At 41.0% G+C, this 23,625-nt stretch overlaps 1 protein-coding gene across 1 annotated transcript in view; it reads left to right on the forward strand.

The window, feature by feature from the left end:
* LOC149322134 (alpha-N-acetylgalactosaminide alpha-2,6-sialyltransferase 1-like) overlaps window positions 1-22,800 on the forward strand; it is a 41,078-nt gene extending 18,278 nt beyond the window's left edge. Inside the window, exons 2-9 of the mRNA XM_089523758.1 lie at window positions 2,912-3,728; window positions 4,960-5,128; window positions 6,663-6,837; window positions 7,736-7,874; window positions 9,260-9,363; window positions 9,996-10,085; window positions 19,213-19,312; window positions 22,572-22,800. Of these exons, the coding sequence (XP_089379884.1) occupies window positions 2,912-3,728; window positions 4,960-5,128; window positions 6,663-6,837; window positions 7,736-7,874; window positions 9,260-9,363; window positions 9,996-10,085; window positions 19,213-19,312; window positions 22,572-22,742 (1,765 nt within the window). The 3' untranslated portion in view covers window positions 22,743-22,800. The remainder of the gene's footprint in view (window positions 1-2,911; window positions 3,729-4,959; window positions 5,129-6,662; window positions 6,838-7,735; window positions 7,875-9,259; window positions 9,364-9,995; window positions 10,086-19,212; window positions 19,313-22,571) is intronic.
* The last annotated feature ends 825 nt before the right edge of the window (window positions 22,801-23,625 follow it).

The following is a 23,625-nucleotide window of genomic DNA, read 5'->3' on the forward strand; positions in this document are numbered from 1 at the left end:
CTTTAATGGCGGTATGTAACCCGCCCAAGTGCCCAAACTGCAACCCAGAACCTACTTATTTATTGCAAAGTGCCACGTCCCTCTGGCTTTCTAGTAAGAAACTCTGGCAAACTCTGTGCTAGGCCAACAACATGTGTGCCCACAGAGAGGGCTCTGAGTGCCACTTCTGGCACATGTGCCATAGGTTCGCCATCACTGCCATAGCCTGAGGGTAATTTTATACAATTCTTTTAATAATTTTGTACACAAAACAAAATTTGTGTACACTGAACCATCAGAAAGCAAAGGGGTAACTATCTCAGCCACCCATGGAAAATGTTTTTTTTAAATATTTTGGATTTCAGAATGCCAGATAAGGGAGACTCAACATGTACTTGCGCAGTGTAGAAATTCTGTGCCTGCAACTTGTCTATCTATCAAAGCATGACAAATTGTTTTTGGAAGTCATTCATTCCTGTTGGTCATTATAGCATTTTAAAAAGTGGTTAATTTCCCATTGCTTGTATTGAATTCAGGTTTTATTTAGAAATATGCAAATGTGCATTCAAACACATGATAATAATTCAAACAGACACAGCGTTCAGAGTTGACACAGCAGGGGTGTAGGTAGGAAGTGCTGGTTTACTGCTTCGGTGCAATGAGATCTCCTTTGTCTCTTGGTGCAATACAAAAGGGCCTGGGGGAAGGAGCAGTTGGTACGTGCATCTTGCTTTGATTGTGGCATGACCTAGGTCTTACACATGTCCTCGGGTCTGCATTCCTTTCTCACAGGAATTCCACCTGGTGTTCCAAAGTCATCATGAACTCAACAGAACATGCTGGCTCCAGATATGAAATATGAAAATATGGAGACTCTAAATACAATGTGGAGTATGCTGGATATACTAACAGAGCCCCATTTAATGAACTGTTGAATTTTAGTCAAGACTTAAATAAGCCCCACTGATTCAATGACTCAATTCTGGTTTGAATTACCAATTGGATTCCAGCCCACAATTTACAGTGTGGTATTTCCAAGCTATTGGATCGACATCTCTGCTTATACCACCATGTGGATGGTCCTCTCTCACCTCCTATACCATCAGAGATACTTATACTATGGAAGCATCTACACTGTAGAAATAATGCTGTTTGATGCCACTTTAAGTGCTATAGCTCCATCTTATGGGATCTTGGGATTTGTAGCTTTACAAGGTTTTAGCATTCTCTACCAAAGAGTGCTGGTGGCTCACAAAATTACAGATTCCAGGATTCTGTAGGATAGAGCCATGGCAATTAGAGCCTTTATTTGTTTGTGGTGCTGTAGCACTTCCGTTCTCTTCCCAAGGGAGATGGTCATAAAAGAGTACCTTTTGTTGAACTGATTTTCCAGCATGACAAAAGACATGCTTTTACAACCATCTCCCTTGGGGGAGAGAATGAAAGTGCTACAATGCTATGTGGAGATGCATGGAGAAAGCCCTTCTCTTATCTTTTCTGGACCCCCCCCCCCCAACATAAGAGAAGTACTGCATATGGTGGAGCCCCATTGAAAAAAATGGGGTTTGTGCCCATGGTGCAGTGTGGCACATGTGCCATTGCCTCTTCTGGCTGTGGCTTTCAGTGTATGCTGAAAACCACGTATAGTGCGCCTGCGTTTGACAGCACTGTACTCTCATGCTCAGTTTTACCTTCCTTTTCTCATGCAATAAGGCAGAAAGTGAAGTCAAACTGCATTAATTCTCCAGGGTAAATGCACCTACTGCAGCCTGCAAAGGACTGGAAATATGACCACTGGGCTGAAGAGGAAAGGGGCAATCAGGCTGATGGATATGAATGTGGCACAAAGAGCTGGCAGTGCTGTTATTAGTACAAGTTGTAAGTCCCTTCTCCCTTAGACATTTAGTCCTTCAACCTCCTATCCCTTCCTCACACCTTTTACTAGACCTGCTATTTGGTTTTTGCTTTCATACACAGAACACATTTTTCAGTCTTGTAGCAACATTTTGTCCTGGTTGGATTATTGCAATGTGTGTTGTACACGAAGTTGCTTTGAAATCCATTCAGAAGCATCAATTAGTGTACAATGCAGCTGCCAGCAATTTTTTTTTAATTTGCACATTCTATTCAGATCACATCTGGCCAGTCTTAAAAGAACTGTTCTGGCTGCCTGTTTGTTGCCAAGGCCAGTTCAAACCACTGATATTTACCATCAAAGTTGAAATGGATTGAAAGCTGAAAGAGCACCTTCTCTCATATCTATTTGCCTGTGATTTAAATTTATTTGCTGGTGTCCTTTGCCAAGTGCTTCCTTCTTTAAATATGAGGCAGTTAACTGGAATAGACAAACTATGGAATCAAGGAGAATCAACCAGCATTAAAGTTATTATCTTTGGGGTATCAGACAAATTTTTTCCTATTCTCCCAGTCTAGTAAATATGATCTCTGAACATTTATCTCCCACTTTTATGTCTGTGTTAAGTTGGCATTAGAGCTGCTTCATTACTTGTGTTATGGTGCCCTATGCTAGAATCAAGAGGGCTGTTTGTTTGTATTTTTGTTGAACAGGAGTCAATAAATATTTCACATTTAATAAATATAAAGCCCATGATATTCCTTAGATAAAAGCAATCTTAAAATATTATGATATCAAGTAAACTTACCCCATTTTAATTCACCTGTTAGTATTTTTATGTGTGCATTATATGTAGCTTCAGTTCTTATGATTTTTTTAAAGCTATAAAAGCTCACATTCATCATACATGGTTTCTAACCAGGGCTTGACCTAAACCATAACTCAGAGAACCCGCCTTTTGTCAAGTGGCGGGGGGGGGGGGACCCTGAGCAGTAAACTACATATGTACACTAAACTGTATAAAATAGATTATATTAGATTATATGTAATTATGTGTTTTTCTTAATCACCTTTTAGTCAATTTTCTTATTTTCGCCGTGCCTCTGAAGTGCCACAAGTGGATATCCAACAAGCTACCCTGGAACCTGTAACTGCCAATGGAGAGACGTCAAAGCTGCCAGATGTGATACTGGGATCAAACAGCTCCCGACTGGAGCAAGATGTTGTTAAGAGATTAGGAGCGAACAATGAACTATATGCCCAAGATGCTGCACTCCAAGGCTCAATAAAACCAACAGAGACGGAAGCCAGGAATAAGAGTATTATATCAGTATCCACTAAAAAGGTATCTGAAGACAAGTTAAGGCCCATGCCAAATAAGAATCTAGTTACAGACAGGAGAGTATCACTCACAGCAGGTCAAAATCATGATGAGGCTGTGGATGCAAACCTAGCATGGAATAAAAAACAAAGTGAGAAGACTGTTGCACCAGTATCCCATTCAAAGGAAGAGAAAAACAAAGGCACAGTACCAAGGCACCAGAGAAAGAAACAATTTGAATCTATACATGTGACACACGTATCCAGTCCAAAGCAGAGCACAGCAACCAATCTGCTGCCTCTTCAAGGGAGAAATGTCACACTACCATCCAATGCAAATCAAACCAAGAAGAAACAACCTAGAGAAACCAGCAAAACTAAAGAACACTCCGCCAACATTGAGCCAGTTTCTGCCATTGTGGATCACAAATCATTTGCCTCTACAGTTCAACAGACCACACATTTAATTCCTCCAACACTCCCCAGAAAAAGATTTAAAGCATCTGATTTCAAATCTGAGCCCCACTGGGATTTTGAAGACCAATATCTCCTAGACAATTCAACCCCACCATCAGTAAGTAGCTATGGCATCATAAATCTCCTAAAGATGCTGCCACTTCTGTAGGACATGCAAAGATAATAGCTATCTATAGATCTAGTTTTGTCCACTTTAATTGTTTTATCATCTAGGAATCAGAGTAAAGTGTACAACTGACTATGGTGGGAGGTTTCTTATATTTCCTGCCATGGTAAATTATTTGGTTTAACTGGATTCCAACAGGGGTTTTTAAACATCTGCAGTCATTCCTCCATTTTTGTAGACCCCCTCCCCTTATGAAAATGGAAGTTCTCACATACTGGCTTGAATGGCCACATGTGCCATTTTAACCCTTCTCACTTGCCAGTCCGCGAAGGACTGTGGACTATTCTGAGTCCATTAAAATGGAGGGAGGACTGTACACTGATCTTACATTATTAGTCTAGTGAAACAAGAAACTACTAAGTTGCACCTGATAGCTTCTTATGGCTTCATTATGCTTTCGCATACACATGAGATCCTAATGATAGCATATGACTTGCCCACCTTGAACATCTAGTGGTGACTAATATTCATTCTCTGGGTTTTTTTTTAAAAAAACCCTGCCATTTCTAATATCAGATATCTGTCTGTTTGTTTTTCTGCACCAAGGCTGGCCTTACTTGTTTGATTCGAAATGCAGCAGAGCATTGCTGGAAAATGATGCCATCTCACACACTGGAAACTGAGCAAATAAATACCCCTCCCTAATGTTTTGGGTGAAATTACTGTATTTAATCCTCTGTTGCCAGAGGTAATATGGGGACATGGATTGAGATCCTCTTTGTGGGCATAACTACACCAGTGGTGGTGATGTAGTGACAGAGAAAGAGAGGTTGCAAATGCTGTGACCACAGCCAAAGCCATCCCCCCACCACTATGGAACCCTAATAAAAGAAAAAGGGGCTTATTGATATAAGGGACTCTTATGGTAGCAGATTCACCACCAAGATTCTAATGCTTATTGCCACTTAGAGCTACCACTATATCTGCTTCCTATATTTGTTATCTCTGTTGCAAGGTATGTTATTGCTTATTTAAGTTGGGTAAATGGCCATATGTGTAGAGCTTTAATTACATCCAGCTGTTCAAGAGCAACACTACAGCTGGCAACAAAGATATAGGCACAAAACCCAGATCCTGTGGCAGGAACATGCTCTTGGTTAGACAAATTTTGTTCCTTGAACAGACACTTCCTCACTTCAGTTCTCCCTTTTTGTATTTCAAGAGCTGCCCAGATTCTCTGCGGGTCAAGGCTGCCAAGTCTGACTGGCTAAAGGATGTTTTCCTGCCCAACATCACCCTGTTCATGGACAGGAGCCATTTCAGTGCCAGTGAATGGGAGCGAATGGAACATTTCCCCCCACCTTTTGGTTTCATGGAGCTAAACTATTCATGTGAGCAACTCTTCCAAGGGGATGCAGACAAGGGCTGAAAGCAAGGCCTCTACTCTCTTGAGCAAGGAGTCAAAGATCTCATATTCAGGGACCTGGGAACTGTTTTTAAGATGTGGGAAGCTTAGCACTGACAGACAGGTTGTTATTAATTTTGCCTACTTGCAGGGAGAGAGCAAATGACAACAACAACAACTACTACTACTACTATTACTACTACTTTTCCCTGACTGCCTCTGCCTCCCGATCCTGGCCCCAGCGACCTATCCCATCAACTCCTGACTGCCTCTGCCTCCCGATCCTGGCCCCAGCGACCTGTCCCATCACCCCCTGACTGCCTCTGCCTCCCAATCCTGGCCCCAGCGATCTATCCCATCACCCCCTGACCTGACTGAGGTGTATTTGTGTGTGTGTGTGTGCGTGTGTGTGTGTGAGAGAGAGAGAGAGAGAGAAAGAGAGAGAGGCAGGGAGGGAAGGAGAGAGAGCGCTCCAATGGAGCCCCGGTTGCCCTGAAAGCAAAAAGGGCCACTGGAAGCAAATGGGGCAAAATGCCAGCAGGGCATCATGGGAGATTTGCAACCCGGGGGTCTTGCAATGATGTTCAAGAGCATCAGCAGATTGGTATTCCACACCAGACCAATCTGCAGTGAGTTCGAACTGACCATCAATGCGAATCTCGTCAAATCCACTTATTTAGTGCACTTGCCAAAATGAGGAGCCAGCTGGATTCAGTTCGGAAGCCCCATGGAAAGGGCTCCCATTGAAAGCTACCAGGTGTGAAAATACATGAACGTTCTAACGTGAATTCGCATTACTCAATTCGAACTCACCCTAGTTCTGAGCTAAAAAAAACCCAGTGTGATAAGGTCCTAAGTATCATTATGTTTTCTAGTGAGACATTGCATCTCCTGATATGGTTGAAGTTTGGTCATTTTATCTTCTGTGAAGAGTTCAGGCTTTATTTGTCCTAGGATCCATTTCTTCATGCTTTTTGCCACCCCATAGATAAGTGAGCCTATGATGGTGGTGGGGCTGAGTGAAAGCCTTCCCCTGCAGATCCTAGGGCCCTTGCAGGTTCACATGGGGAGATATGGTCTTTCAAATAATCTGGACCTAAGCCGTATAGGACTTTATGGGTTATGCCCTAAGGCTAACCTATCACAAGGTGTTTTTTAATAAGCTTTGTTCTGAGGAGGGTTGCCTTTGCTTCACTCTGGGGCTGAGAGAGTGTGACTTGACCAGAGTCACCTATTGGGTTTCCATAGCACAGTGGGAATTCAAACCTTGGTCTCCAGAGTCTTAGCCCAACACCCAAACTTCATGCTGGCTTTCTTTGGGAAGCAGCAATTCTAGATCCAGGCAATATTATGGAAGACTGAAAACATTAAGCATTGGTGAACCTTCATGACCCATCTTCAAGACAAGTGTGTTTGGGCTGAATTTTGTTCCTGTATTTTAGTTCTATTCAGTTTCTCTCTGAATTCAACTTCTGTTTTACTTGCCAGACATTAATAACAAATAACATTTGTCTTCTCAGTGGTGAAAGAAGTCATAACCATGCTTCCTCCTAAGCCTTATCACCAAATTCTCTTGGCCCACAACAGCAGTAGCAAGACTTCCCGATGTACCACCTGTGCTGTCGTAGGGAATGGAGGAATCTTGAACAACTCTAGAATGGGCAAGGAGATTGACTCCCATGATTATGTGTTCCGGTAAGAGGAACTTCTCTTGTATATTGATCTCTCTCCTCTATTTATGCATTTAGCCAAATGCTGTAGAGCCTAAAAATAAAGGTTTATTTTAGCCTAGCTTTCTTAAAGACAGTACAAGGCAGCTTAGCAACTGCACTGTTAAAACATTAACAGATCTATTTTAAAAACCTCACAAAATCTGAGCAGCATAAAACTGTAAGAAAAAAACAGTTTCTAACCTACAAAAACATCACCAATAGAGGATAAAACAATAATTAGCACCCCATCTCAACAGCAGAAAACTGTCTTGGAGCACAATGCCTGATAGCAGGGGGAAGTTTAGTTTAATCGTTTAACCTGGAGGGAAATATCAAGCTTCAAATATAAGATTTAATTATTTTTTTTCAGATACTAGACAGAGGCTGAATTGATCAAACACTTTTTTCTCTCTCCCCTTCAGAGCTAAGGTTGTTAGCAACAATATTTTTACTGAACCTGTTGAGAGGATTTCCACAGTTTCCATACATTTTATTTCTACTTTTATTTTGAATATTCACCAAATGACAAATTCTAACGCATATTCATTACATTTCCTTTTTCAACATCTGTAGGAAGGCTGTGATTCTGGTTGAAATTTAATTGTTCTAGTTTCTAGAAAACAGAACCATTCATACCTTTAACTCCTGGAACCTTCCTCCTCTAGAAATGTACCAAAGTCCAACCTTGAATCAATAATTTTACAGCAGCCAGTGAAAATCATCCATCCCAGAAAAGTGTCATGAAATCAGATTCCATCACTTGGTTCCACTACATGCTAGCTGAATTTGTCATTCAGTTTCATGACACACTTCTGGGGTGGGTGCGGTTTCCTCCCCCCCCCCCCGCTAACTTTGCAATTCAATGTGATTTCTTGGGCCAGAGTGAGTGGGGCCGTGATCGAGGGCTATGAGAAAGATGTGGGAACAAGAACATCCTTCTATGGATTCACAGCCTACTCCATAATGGCTTCTCTTGCATCGCTGTGGAATCGTGGATTCAAGAAGATCCCTATGGGAAAGGTAAGGGACATACTGTGTTCAAGGTTCATATGTTTCTTCCCTATGGGCCAAATAACAGCTTTAGGGAGCAATTTGGGGCTAGTCAACACGTAAGTGTATTATGCAAATTGCTACAGATTTTCACATATTCACATTGATGCTTAACTGACTTCACTTTCCTATACAAATTTGCATCTGTCCACCCTCCTTCTGCCAAAAATATGAAGCCATGCAAATCCATGCAAAAAATAAGCAGCCATGCAAAAATACGCAACCATGCAAATAGAAAGTGGATGGATGGCCACACATTTGATAATGAATGTCCTCACGGATACTCCATTAAAACCTATAATTCCTTTTCTACAGAGTTTGAGGAGTTCACCCCTTCCCCTCAGAAAAGCCCCAATTCCTCCAAATGGCATTCTAATATAATGAGTATTTAAAACATGTAGACAGTCTCACCGACGAGGAGAGTGTTAGAAAATGTGCTACCACAAACTCCACAGCACTAATCTCCCTTGCAGCTTATAACCCCCCCTCCCTATGGGAGATCTGATTGCAGATCCACTTTTTTGTAGTACTTCATCCACTTTGACCCTTAGAGTACCAACATAGTACAAATCCCCAAGAATGATGGGTGTCATTAACTAAAAAGATAATACAGAGTCACTATAGAGTTGCCAGAGTGAAAACTGGAGGGGGTGCCTGTATCTTTTAATGGTTGTGTAGAGGAGGGAATTTCAGCAGGTGTTGCTTGCTACCCAGCTGCAAGACAAGTACCACCTACTGAAATTCCCTCTTCTACACAATCATTAAAGATACAAGTCCTGTCTCCAGTTTTCAATCTGGCAGCCCTAAGCAGTGAATTGATACAGAAATAGTATTGGCTGCTCTGAGTGATTATCTCGGCCATAGTTTCTAGGCATTAATGCTCACAGCTTGAGGAACTGTTGCTCAAAATCTAAGCAGTAGTTCCTCATGCTGTGAGGATTAATGATCTATGACATTGGGCTTGGCAACAGTAGCAGTTTTAGTGCCAGTAAAATTTTTATGGCACAGAACAGTCACTGTAGCCCTGGGTCAGCGCAGCCAGAAACAAAAGTACCTGGTTTTATATTGATTTAGTATAGCCTGGACTACCTCCATATCCTTAAATCACCAACCTAAATTTTATGGTGTATTCATCCCCTCCCCATCTTGTTTTGCCTCTGGTTGTACAGAAAAGCTTAGGTTGGCCTTCCATCATTTAAATAAATGATCCAGAATGAGGCCTACGGCAGAATACAGATTTGGGCTGGCCAACAGAAAAGTGTGCCCAATCCTACCCAGTCATTATATGTGATCTGGCAATGCTTATGTTCCATCTGTTATGCCCCCTACCAGCATATGTGTGGCATGTTTCCTAGGAGATCAAGTACCTTCATTTCCTGGAAGGGGCAAGAGATTACGAATGGCTGAAAGCTCTTCTACTGAATGTGAAAGTCAGGAAGGGATTTTTGGACTACTACGGGTGAGAAATGATCTACTTTTTGAGCCCTTTTCAGAACCACATTTCTTAAGCTTCCGCTCTTTAGTCTTCTTTTCACAGAAGGTTTTGTGACAATCCACCTATGCTATGGACACCTCTAGCTAATGAGACCCTAAGTACAAGTCAGTGTTGCTTAGAATTATCTTCCCACCCCTTCCATTGGTGGAAGATGTGCAACATTGTCCCCTAGCATCCTGGGAACTTTTTTAAAAAATCATGCTTATGGTGGTACAGTGCTTGGGCATTCTGTTCTTCAGTGCAAGTATGTGTGCCTTCAAATCACCTATCAACTTATGGCAACACCATGGATTTCATAGGGTTTTCTTAGACAAGGAATATTCTGAGGTGGTTTTGCCAGTTCCTTCCTCTGAAGTATAGCCTACAGCACCTAGTATTTGGTGGTGATCTCCCATCCAAGTTCTATCCAGGGATTACCCTGCTTAGCTTTCAAAATAAAATCTGGTGCCTTTAGAGTGTTTAGGTCTCCTGTTCGTTCAGTAATATGTGTTAAATAATAGCACCTGCCTTCACCCACAGCATAACTTGCTTGGCAAGTCAGTTTGGATGTAAATTTCATAAGTTTTACCTAAAGGTGCTTTTGTTTCCTTTCCTAGGCCAAGGCCTCGGGATGTATTCAGTAACAATTTCAACCTGGATAAATACTTTGTGATTCATCCAGATTTTACCAGATACATGAAAAACAGGTAATTGCCAATAGTATGAATATTATCTTCAAACATTAGAAACATTCTAGAATTTGTTGTTGTGTTTCTGACATACAGCAGATCCTAAGGCAAACCTATCATGGGGTATTCTTGGCAAGATTTGTTTGAAGTAATGTTTGACTTTGCCTTCCTCTGAGGCTGAGAGAGTGTGACATGCCCAAGCTCACCCAGTGGGTTTCCATAGCAGAGCAGGGATTCAAACCCTATTCTCCAGAGTCCTAGTCAAATCACTACACCATGCTGGCTTCAAATGTGCAGGATTCTCATTGACCACGCTAATATCTGTGTGAGAGGGACCGAGAGAGAATGTGGGTGGGTGGGGGGGGGGAGGTAGGGCAGTTATTGATTTTATTGATATCTGTTTCCCCAACATGGAACCCAAGGCACCTGTTCAACATAGAATAAAACAAAATACAGCTAAGAACAATTGTTATAACAACAGTGTTTTAAAAACAATTAGCTATCCTATTAAAAGCAACACTAATTTAAAACAAATCAAAAGTATTTAATACATAACAATACGAATAAAACTGCAGTATCCCCATTAAAAGACTCTTCGGCAACAACTGGTTAATAGGGAGAAAGGTGGGATTTAAGAAAACAACAACAACAACAACAATAATAAACACCTACCTAAAAAAATAACATAAAAGTATTTTAATGGCACAAGGAGAGTGGTGCCTGGTCTCATGATGTGGGTCTTAGGTGGGAGAGACTTCAGAGTTTATCACATGAAGGAGATCAGGAGTTTATCCCATGAATATCCCAGGAAAATTGCGTAATTACGCAAAACAATTTCACACAATGTCACACAAAATCTGCCATTAAAGTGGTCGCAAAGAAGCATTAACAAAGGCTTTCATGGCCGACATCCATAGTTTTTTGTGGGGTTTTTGGGCTATGTGGCCATGTTCTAGAAGGGTTTCTTCCTGACATTTCGCCAGCATCTGTGGCTGGCATCTTCAGAGAATGCTGGCCTGCAAAAGAGGCAAGCATTCCAGGCAAGCATTCTCTGAAGATGCCAGCCACAGATGCTGGCGAAACCCACAAAAGAACCCACAAAAAACTATTAACGTGCATCTTTTTACTTTCAGGATTTCATTGACGATGCATTTCCGATATCACTTTATTTGTGCAATTGCGTGTAATAATCATTTGCACAATTACTAGCCATTTTTGCTTTATTTGTGGGATTCTTTAAATGTGCTTTAATCTCTCTTTCATGCCAAAATTAGCCCCAGGGTGATAAATTCCTTCCACAGTTTGAAAGGAGCCACAAAGGAAGCCCTTTTATATTGTATTCCAACACCTCTGGAAAGCGCCAGGGTGGGAAAGGCAGTGTGACATGACAGGACTCCAAGGCCTTAGTAATTATCAGGATGACCAGATATCATAACCACAGAGGAAGACAAGGCACTGCAAAATGTAGGACAGTCAAGAAAAATGTAGAACATTACAAAATAAAAGCTAAAAACACTAATATAAATTCATCTCATATGGTGTATTTACAGCTATATTACATATACTGTATTTTACTATGTACTCAACTGTATTTTTCTGATAAACTTATCTTCATCAAAATGCCTTGTTGGCTTGCAATATACTCAAAGACGTCTGAACAAAACAAATGCATAAACTGAACTTTACTAACAACAAACCCTAGACTGAATCTTCTCTTGGTGCCACCGCTCTGCTTCAACAACCCAGATCCTCCCTTCCTTTCTACATCTCCATCAGAAAACACTTACAATTGTATGTTACCAACAACAAAGCCTTGACTAAATCTATATTTAAATTATCAATTTCATTTGTCCATTTTGCTGAATTTAAGAATAGAAGCCTGTCAACATTTGCATTGCATTAGTCCATTGCCTAACACGTTTTCCCCTCCGAGAAACAAATGTGCCCTGAGCTCTAGATATGAGTCTTGTCTGCTGTTGCTCCTAGGAGAAAAGTACTTTAATTAAAAGGAACCATCCTATCCCCCCATGTACAGCAAGGATAGGCTGCCAAGTAGACAAACAGCAAACTTGGTGCTACTGAGGGGGCTTCTTAGTTATGCTCAAAGTGGAGGACATTCTGGAATTTTTCCTGGACAAAATGTAGGGCATGTTGTAGAAAAGGAGAATGTCTCCTCACCCTGGTATTTGTGCCAGTGTTTGGGGGACACAGCTTCTCTGTCCAGATCACTGCAACAAAGGGAGAAGTTGTGCCTTCCATAACTACTACTTCTGCACAGTTTCTGAAACACAAGGACCCGTTTACAGAGACTGAATGTAGCAATTTAAAGCTAAGAAATACTTATTGTTATGTTTAATATATTGCCAGATTGAGAAGTCCTTCTTCTTCTTAATCTCTTGGGGTTTATACAGCAGGGTTCTGATTGTTTAGCAACATTTTTCAGGAGGACAGATACTTAATGTTTGCAGCCTGTAAATGTGCAGCCTCTTTCTCCTTGTGGGGCTGCCTAAGTGGCTGCTAGGACTCACAAGGAGTGCTAGCATACTGATCAGTACTCTACTGTTTGAAATATTAGCTCATATAATTAGCCAACAAACAAAATATTATTTTTCCTGGTTCAAATGACATTCTTAGCATGGACAAAAGGATTTTTAGCAAACTGTCATTTTTGTTGTATTAATTAGTTCACGAAACATTTCCAGTCAGTTTATTTATGAGCATTCCCTGGATGACAATGGGGTCCAGAGCTGAGCAGTAGTTGCTATCAAATTATAGTAGTGAACTGTAGTCACTACTGGGCCATTTTTTTAAAATAAAAAAAAACTATGCAAATATTTATATCCTGCCTTTCAGGCCTTCAAAAAGGAAATCCTCCCCCAGTCTAAATTAAATAGTATGTGCTCCACACACAAATAAAACGGAGGAAAAAGAGCTGAATTTATATCACTTTAATTGGCTTCCACTTTACTTCTAGATCAATTTATACACCACTGGGAATATATAATATCCCAGTGCACCTTTTAGGACTGAAGGGTGGTATAGAGAAGTTAAATAATTATATGGCAGAAGAGGCAAAAACTAATCTAAATGAATTGTGGGTCACAGAAGGTCTGACATTATTCCAAAGCAATGATAAAGAAAGGGTCAATGAGGATGAATATTCTATGAGTATAATCCATACTGGCTATGCTACCCAACCCCACCTGCTCCTTTATTTTCTAGTACAAATATCTCACAGATTTCAGAAAAACTAAAAAATAAAATGAAGTTGGGGATTTGATGGTAGAGAGTGAAAGAGAGAGCAATCCTGCTTCAGGTCTTTCAGTGTCCAGTTCAACATAGTTCTACAGCAGAAAATCCCCTTTTCTTCCTTCCTTCCTTGTCCCTCGGTCATGGACGGCTACTCAGTAAACTGGTGAAGAAGAAATGCTTCCCACCCCCCTCAAATGTTCAGGAAAGGAAAATAAAAGCAACACACACCTGGACATCATCTTATCTCCCATTCTGCCAAGCTCCCTTGGGAAGTTCTGTTATGGTTGACAGGTGGAACGAAGGATAAGACTATTTTGGTAGAAATGCATTTCCCAGGGGCAAAGAACTGCTTGCTCTCCTGACCATGAATCTTCAAAGGCCATCCAATGACCCATGTAATCAGCAGGAAAAAGTAAATTTTAGGGACTGTAGACATACAACTTCAAAAAGGAATTTTCTTCTATAGCTCATATTAGGTGATAGGATAATATTTCTTCAATATTGCTATTGCAGTTTTAACTGCAGCAGAGTTTTCATACACATTTTTTGCCACTCAGAATCTTTCCACACAAATAGAAATGCATCTAGTCCATGTGTGTCTACACTATTTGTTGTTTATTGCCCTCGAGTTGATCTCAAGCCATGGCATCTCTGTGGATGAGACATCTCCAAGACTCCCTGTCCTCCACTGCTCTACTTAATTCCTGCAAATTCATACCCATGACCTCCTTAATAGAGTCCATCCATCTAGCATGCAGCCTTCCTCTATTTCTACTCCCCCCATCTTTCCCAGCATTGCCCCTAATTTATGAGAGTAGGTATGTACGTACACTTCATGTGCCAGAAAGCTTGGGTAAATCTCATTGTCTCACAGTGTAGTGTAGTATGTCCACACAGTGGTGTGGTGGTAAATGTTGAGGTGCAGGCAAATTCTATGCTCCCTAGCTATTCTTTCTGTGAGACCTGGCTTCACGGCCCACAATTTGAGGTCAGAAGAGAGATGCTTCTGTTATCACCATACTAAGACTGCTTGCAGTAGGCAATGTGCATAAAATGGTGTAATGAAGAAGATTTAGACCTTTGGCAGTCCAGCTGATTCACACAATAATTTGAATAATGGCCCTTATCACACAGAGGGTTTTGCAGCTCTGAACTTAAGTCACTGCGGGTCCAACCATGCAAATTCACGTTAAAATGTGATGTATTATCTCACGTGATTGCTTTCTATGGGGGGTCGTTCCGAGGCAGATCCACAGTCAATCCAAAGTGCCTCCTGATTTTTGTGAATTTGGTAACAAGTGAATTCACAAAAATTGTTTCCAAGCTGACTTCGATTTCAATATGAATTGGTCTGGTGTGGAATGCAACTTTGCTTCCATCCTGGTACACCTCCCCAAGGTCCCACATTTCCCATGATGCTGTGCTGCAATTTTGCCCCATTTGCTTCTGGTGCTCCTTCAAGAACGGAGGCTGCATAATATTTCAATAATAATAATAATAATAATAATAATAACTTACTACTACTACTACTATTACTACTAATAATAATTTATTATTTTTAAAATAATAATTTATTTTTTAAATAATAATAATTTATTTTTTAAATAACAACAACAACAACAATAAGTTATTGGTTTGCTGAGGCACCAGAGCTCTCTGGCAGAGAAGGCTCAATATCTCACAACACTACAGTTCTCAGACTTCCATAGCACTGAGCCAGGACAGTTAAAGTGGAGTCAAACCGGATTATTTCCCCAGTGTGGATGCAACCTAAGAGAAGGCAACTTTTACAAAGGGAAGGAGAGTGGATTGGATTCAAGGAGGTGGTATTTTAGGGAGCATGGAGAATAAGGGAAAACAGATTATTTCTGCACTCCTCCAAAATGGGTCTCCGTCAGATCCAAAGGATTTACTTACAAGTAAAACAGGTTCTATACTGATTATTTTGCAGTGAAAGTTTTTATTAATATTATTATTGTTATTAAGGAATTATTATTATTAATAATAATAATAATAATAATAATTTTTCCAGTGATACATTCGGATGAAGCAGAGGGCATTTAGAGATAGGTGACACATTTGTATGAAGCAGAGGGCATGTAGGCATAGGTGACATTCCCTAGCATTCACGTGAAGCTAGCATTCATGTGAAACTGGAACCAGGAAGTGGCTCCCTTCTTCAGCCCGGAAATGCAAAGGTTCACAATGCATTCAGAGCCCCACTGAGCATGTGCAAGGGTACCAATTTGAACTGTTGAATCTGCATGGTATGTACTGCTGTGATAATTTAATGTGCACTTGCTCCGCTTTGATTCAGGAATCACCACAATTTCATTCTTCACATGTGATAATTCATCAGGTGAATTGCCTTGGATTCAGATTGACTCTGCTTCCCCTTCACTTCGAATTGGCTCTGAGTTGGAGTTCCAGTCTCACATGTAATAAGGGCCAGTCTTTTACCAAGTACCATGCTGGGTGGGGATTTGGGTGTAGTAGTCCCAAACATCTGGAGAACCAAAAGCTTCTCACTACTAGTTTAGAGAGAATGAAGATGGCGGGACATGTCACTGCCAGCAATCTGTCATGTTGGAAAGTAAACATAAACTTGTTTTACCCCAGGCCTACATGCAAAACCCACTTCTGGCAGCCTTGCAGTAGCACAATAAATGAGGGTGAGTTGTGAGGTGGAAGTTTGGCAAAACAGCTGTGTAACCATTTCATCTTATGTCAAATGCTATAGAGAACACATCTTCTCAGTCTCTCAAAATCTTAATTCTTGTTTTTGTCAGTTGTGCTACAGGCAGCAGTAGGCAAATGTTGTATCATCTTAGAAACCAATTGATTCATTGCTGTCTCTTTTACCACAGTGTAAAAGAATATCATTTGCAGAGGAACGTAATGGGAAGAAACAATTCACTAAATAGCTACTGCTCTCAGCTTACCTTCAGATCTAGGATGTAAATAAAAACCTTAAATGGGTTCGAAGACCCAAATTCCTGATACCTGATGTGGCAGGGCCACAGCAAACAATGCTGATTAAATCTGTTTGATAGGTTTCTCAAACATCTTTTCTTAATATCCACCATCATCCACTTCAAATGTTTCTGAAGTATACAGTCAGCCCTCCACATCTGCAGGTTTGACTTTTGCGGAGTTGATTATTTGCATATTTGATTAATATGTTCTCTCTAGGAATCTCTCCATTGCAACTCTGTGGCAAACTTTCACCAGAGGTTGCACTGGTGGATCTCGAGGTTCCTAGAGAGAACATTTCTCTAAGCATTTGTATGTCCTCCAGCACAGGGTGACCAGATGTCATAACCACAAAGGCCAAGGCACTGCAAAATGTGGGATATTTAAGAAAAATGTAGGGCATTACCAAAGAAAAGCTAGAAATGCTAATATAAATATAAATTCGTTTCACATGATCTGTTTATGGCTATATTACATATACTGTATTTCATTATATACTCAACCATATTTTTCTGATGAACCTATCTATGTTAAAATGCCTTGTTGGCTTGCAATATACAACTCTGAGCAAAACAAATGCTTAAATTGAACTTTACTAACATCAAACCCTAGACTGAATCTGCTTCAGCAACCCACATCCTCCTTTCCTTTCCATGCCTCTATTAGAAAACACATCCACAAATATAAATAAAACCACGACATGGTCAGTGACAGTCTTCTCATGCCTTCTCCTCTCCCTATACCCTGGGATCATGAGACTCAACAGTTTTCCTGTAGTCATTAGGATGTATTGCAGGCTAAACATTTTAGTGATGTTTATCGCTTGGCAAAAACTAACAAGCCCACTGCAGCAGCGGTGGCAGTAATAATTCTGTTGAGCTACTTTTTGCTTGCCTACTGAGACACCAGATGACACATGGACAGATTTTATGGCTCAGAAAAGAATACATTTTGAAATCCTGCCCAGACTCCCAGGCATAAGGTTGAAATGTAGGACATGTCTAGGAAAAGGAAGACCTCTGGTCACCCTGTTCCAGCATAACACTATGGTCAACTCCCAATGGATTTCCAATATGATCCACTTCCAGTTGCACTTTTTCTACTTTCATGGGGGTTCTGCATCCCTAATCCCAGTGAATGTGGAGATCCCATTGTATATCTTCTAATTCTTTGAGTATATTTCCCAGCAAAGAAACAACATGACAACTAGGGACCTTTTACAGTCACACCGTTATATAACTATGATTCCCCTGTAACTGCAGTGACAATATCCTGTAGTTTCTTGGTGTCTGACCTTTGGTCAGAAGCACCAGAGAAGCTCCCTCCTTGAGAATTCTAAGTACTCCTCCCTCAAATTAAAATCCCAGGATTCCATATGATGCTTCCATGGTAGTTCAAGTGGAATCATAACTCTGTAGAGTGAAAGGGCCCCAAGAGAAGAGGTGGTGTTAAAGGAGGATCTCCTCTCAGTGGCCATGCTGCAAAGCCTGCCTCATGTCTGCCTCACCTTGAGAGACATGGGCAAGCATGTCTCTCAAAGCAAGAACATCTGAAATGATAGGCTGAGTCCACTGGAACAATGGATGGGATTGTAATTACGCCAGTCTTCCATTCATGGTTTCTGGCTTCCGAAAATGGCTGAATTATATGCTGTGATGATGGGAAGCTATGAGGACCAAGGACCCCAAAGAACCTAGTAAGCCTACAGACAAGGAGCCAGAGGTTTGCCGTTCTTGTTGTAAAGAATTGTGGCCACATGAGGGCGAAAGTAAACATTACATAGAAAAACAGGATGTTTCATTTTGAAGTCAATTATGTTCCAGGGGATACTTGCAGAGGAGAACAGAGGAGCAAAGGGGGTTCACTTAGTACTTTTCCTTGGCATGTTTCACCTGAACATTTTATACCTGAACATAATTTTTCTTAAGAAACACTGAAAGCAGAGGGAAGCTTACTTGGGCAGAGGTGGGGCAGAGGGGAGGAATGTTCACAAGGTGGAAATTTATAGGCACAGATTGAGTTAATCATACTTTTACCAGTTTTCAACTGCAAAGTCCTGCCCCTCCCCAATTCTCACTATTGTAGGAAGTTAAAGTTTTGCAATGTGCATGTAGAACCCATTTCATAGAACACTATTTTTCAAGGGATTAGCAACATGAACCTGTTGCAACAAAAACAAGAAAACTGTCTTGGTACCATAAAGGGTCATAAATTTCATTTGGCATAAACTGAACTGAGCTATTGTCCATGGAGGCTTATGCTATGTGAAACTTCCAACACTCATTGTTTTTTGCATTTACCAAAGAACCTGGATATTTTGGCTTGAGCCTCATAATGCAGCTACTGTTTCTCTGATATCGACTGTATCCTAGTACTAGATGTGGTGGAAGAGTTCTATAAAGATGTCTAAACAACACATTTAAGAGAGTCCAATGGGACTCAGTGGATTTGTATTAATATTTTAAACTAAAAAGAAGAATTTAAAATTTTCCCCTCATACAGGAAAATTGTTATGGTTGTGTTAGGCAGCATGAGGATCAGACAAAGTTGAATAGAACTGATATTTGGGTATCCATATTTTAACAGTGTCATTCATCTTGAGATCTGGGTTTCTTCTGTGTAAATAAATGCCACACAGCTTGTCTACTCCTAAGCCTCCCTGACCATAGAGAGATTTTTTTTGGAAGAAAACATTTTAAGCTAAATAAATGTATATGTTGTATATCTTGTGTGGTTGCTCTTGTTTCCATTGGTCATACTTACTGTATGTTTTTGCCTTAAAGCTGGATGTGATTTCTGAATTTTGGGGTTGTTGTGGTTTTCTTTTCTTTTTTATGTGTCTGAGACTGTTGTATTCTATTGATAAATTTGTGAAGTGTGTTGTTTTAAAAAATGCAACCTTTTAAATATCTTATTGTAGGTTTTTAAGGTCCAAAACACTAGACAAACCCTACTGGCGGATCTATAGGCCCACAACAGGTGCCCTCCTTTTGCTAACTGCACTTCATCTGTGTGACCAGGTAAGGGCTCTGTGACACTAAACAGGACATAAAGCTGGTAGTCTCAGCCACAAGAATGCCGCAAGAGGGGCAAGGAGGTTCTGGCCCTCCAGATGTATTGACCTGCAACTCCTACCAGTCTCATACAGCATGGCCAATGGTGAGAGATTGTGGAATTGTTGTTCAAAATAGAGAGCCAGTGTAGTGTTTGAATGTCCGACTATCTCTGGAGACTAAGGGGCCATTCAGACTACAGAAAAAAACGGGTTTGAAATCGATTCTTCCACGTGAAGTTCATATTGTGACGATTCCGTCACAATCCATGTTGGGGCTTGCACAAGGAAATGCCTCTTACCCTGGGGTATCCAGATTCGGGCTAAAATCCGTCTTTTCTCAAAAGACTCCAGTTGCGCCAAATTTGAACTTGCCCTCGATCATGATCGGGGCAAATTAGGGAGGGATTAGGGTCAGGGGGCGGGCAGAGGTCGGAGCATTCCCTCTCATCATCAGAAGGGAGGGGGAGGAGGAGGAGGAAGGAGCCGAAAAAAGGGGAATCTGGTTGTAAAGGGTGACAGGAGAAAGGGGGAAATCAGGGGTGACTTTTGGGCTGCAGAGGGCTGTAGGGAGAGGTGGGGGGTGGAGAAAGTGATGAAGGAGGAGGAGGAGGAGGAGGAAGAGGAGAAAGGGGCCGTGGGAGGAAGGGAGCCATGGAGGGGATCCTAAAACGGAGCAGGAGGAGGAGGAGGATGAAGGAGCTGGGGGAAAGGGTCAATGGGCATCCCCAAGGAAGGAGAGGGTCTGAAGGGAGGAGGAGGAGGAGGAGGAGGATTTCCAGGGGGAATTGGGTTGCGGGGCTATGCTGGGGCATGTAGGGAAATCAGGCTGCTTGTTCTACTTTCATTCCCTCTTGCGCCTGGATTATTGTCAGAGGGAGGTGGGGGTGGTGGAGAAAGCTGAAAGGGAGGTGAGGGTCGGAAGGAAGGAGGATTGCCCAGGGAAGTAGGGCTGTGGGTCCAAGCTGGGGGATGTAGGGAAATCAGCCTCTTTTGACAACTTATGCACATTATTTTTTGGGTGCTTGCTTGTTCTACTTTCCTCTTGCTCCTGGATTATTATTATTATTATTGTTATTATTATTATTATTATTATTATTATTATTATTATTATTTGTGTTATATGAGGATGCTACAGGAATGCCTGCACTGCATTTCCATTTTATTCCCAATTGATTCCATGGGTCTACTTTAGTTGGAACTGACAGGTCACACTCTCTCAGCCTCAGTGGAAGGCAATGGCAAAGCTCCTCTAGCAGGAGGAAAAGGGTCAGGTCAGGTCAGGTCAAAGGCAGGGCACGAACGGAGCTCACATCAGGCACCCCTCCCTTTTCATATTTTTTAAAAATTATTTTTGACCAAATATGCGCATGATTTTTTTCCTTGAGGCAGACAGAGCATGGCTAGCAGCTTGTGCACTTTCCCTTTTCTCTGCTAGCTTCAAGCAAAGGGGAACTGTTGTGAATGCAAATGTTACAATCAAAGGGCAGACCTACAATGCGAATGTTACATTTTTTGCTCTTGTCAATTAGACAATGATACATGCTTTTGCTACTGAATTCAGAGGCAGCCCTGAATTGCTTTTAAAAGCAAAAAAAAAAAAAAAAAAGGAATGCATGGCAATTGTATCCTTTACTGGCATTTCTGAGGTGAGGAATTTATTTTTATTATTATTAATATCATTATTATTATTTCATGTGTAAGAGGCATTCTGGGGGGCAAGGAGTGGGGGATGCATTAGCTTGCATGGGATTGAAAATGGGGACAGGGGCAGATCTGACCCAAATGCCCACACATACACACAAAAAAGAGGTTTTAAAAAAATTGACACTTTGGGGCATTTTGTGCATGGCTCTTTAAAAAAAAGGAGGGGGGAGGACACTTCCGATGCCCCTGCAAAACGTCACCATGACGATCGCTTGATTGACAGCAGGCACCTTCACAGCAGGCACAGAATGCATTCGATTTAAAATGCTCCTCTTTTGTAGTGGGCACTTGCTAATGGAGAGATTCAGGGGAGGGGCATCCGAATCAGCCCAGTTCCTTCCAGGTTTTTGATGCCAGTCTGAATGGGGCCTAAGGTTTGAATCCCTGCTCAGCCATAGATACCTACTGGGCAATCTTGGGCAAGCTGTACTCTCTTAGCCTCAAAGAAAGGCAAAGTCAAATCCCTTCTGAACAAATCTTGCCAAGAAACCCTTATTCTAGGTTTGCCTTAGGGCTGCCATAAGCCAGAAATGGCTTGAAGACACACAACAGAAAAGTTCAAAACATCTAGAAGGCTAAAGATTCCCCACCCCTGAACTATGTGGATAAAGAGAAACATTTGCCCAACAGGAAACTGCTGGGTCAGCTACCACTTCCTCCTAAGGGTACTTTCATTCTTTGGTATCACTATTCTGCCTGAAGCAAAATGGATGGTAGAAATAAGCATCCTCACTGGATGTTTCTTTCCCATTTTATAACCTCCAGCACCTTTCTCCCTAACTGTTGTACATGCTTATTTCTTACTTCTTACAAACTGTTATTTTATTCTTTCCCTCACTGATTCAAAACTCAACAACTACTCTTTGCAAAATAAAAATATTCAGTCAAGTTGAACTATGCAGACTAAAGAAATATTGTATATCTTCTGATATGCTCTGTATCTTAGTCTAGGTATGACATTTTTTCCCTAATGGCAAATATATGTCCCACAAGTTCCTAACCCCATGATTTAAGTCCAGTTAAGTGTGCCAATAGCACGTGTCATAATTTAATAAGCTACTGCAATTTGTTAAGTTACAGTTGGCCCTCCTTATCCATGGAATTTTATCCATGGATTTAAGCATCCATGGCTTGAAAATACTAAAATAAAAAAGTATAAATTCCAAAAAGCAAACCTTGATTTTGCTATTTTATATAAAGGACCCCGTTTTACTATGCCATTGTATCTAATAGGGCTTGAGCATCCATGGATTTTGGTAACTATGGGGGTCCTGGAAGCAAACCTTAGCAGATAACAAGGGCTCACTGTACTTTTAAAGTTAAAAGCCCCAAAGTACACCCAATCATGCTGGAGCTAGCTGCTGTGAAAACTGAGAAGGGAGTGCTCTGGGAAGGGTGAGACTTTGTTTCCACTCCCCATCTAAATCCCCTCTCCAGTTTACCCAATTTACTTCTTTTCAGCATTCCTTTTCTGAAGCCAATGCAAACTTTTCCTAATTATGTCTCTTTGCCTTCCTCAGGTAAGTGCATATGGGTACATCACAGAAGGCTACCAAAAGTATTCTGATCACTATTACGATAAGCAGTGGAAGCGCTTGATCTTCTACACCAATCATGACTTTAATCTGGAACAAAGGGTATGGAAAAAGCTTCACGATGAAAAGATCATGAAACTCTACCAGAGATCCTGACAAGAGACCGAGCACTGACTGCCCCCAGAACAGAAACCTTGGAAACAGGCAATTTGGATCCAAGCCATATTTTTATTTATGCAGAAAGACTCCTTGGTCCTAAAGACTTCACATTTGTAGAATTAATTCCTGCAAGAACATCAACCCATTGTATGCACTGTTGGCATACAGGATAAAATACAGAAGGATTCTGCAAGCTTAACTTGATTGCTGGGATTACTGTATTCGGGGCCAAAATTATGGATTTTGCTATGACCTGTGGATAAGTCGAGGATAAAACATAGGGGCATATAGCAAAGGATCTAAAGGATGAAGCAAAGCAAAACAATTTCAAAGAACATACAAAATTCCAGCAGACATAACTCTTTGTGCTTACTCTTAAGAAGGGATGGATGAGAGAGTAAAAGGGCTTGGTGCTTTCAGGACCGATTATATTATTGCTTGTCACCAGGGGATGGTTCCTTTTTTAAAATAAGAGTTAGGATAGAGTACTTACATTGACTCATGGAAAAGTTGACTCAGGTTTCTTTGGTCAATGTTTTGACCTAAATTCCTAGACTTATGCATGAGTATATATAGTAATTATTTTCTGAAACCCACTTGATTTAAATGAGCTGAGTCATACTGTTAGATCAATTATTAAAGTCCTAACTCTTTGGCTGGCCTTTCCAAAGCCTTGGACAAAGATCCTTCCCTCTGCAGCAACCTGAGTTCCTATAGTTTGAACTGTGTATATAGAAAACATGCGTTCTGCATAATAGGCCTCTGAGCCATTGTCCTTACAAACACAAATACACCCACACACCTTCTCTTTCTGTAGCCGTAATAGCAGAAGCAGCAGCAATGATAGAATTTCATTTGGCAGGGAAGATATATCAGTGCT

This window comes from Sceloporus occidentalis, unplaced genomic scaffold, assembly GCF_023333645.1.
Source record: "Sceloporus occidentalis isolate IW3139 unplaced genomic scaffold, rSceOcc1.0.p SCAF_1, whole genome shotgun sequence".
NCBI lineage: Eukaryota > Metazoa > Chordata > Lepidosauria > Squamata > Phrynosomatidae > Sceloporus > Sceloporus occidentalis.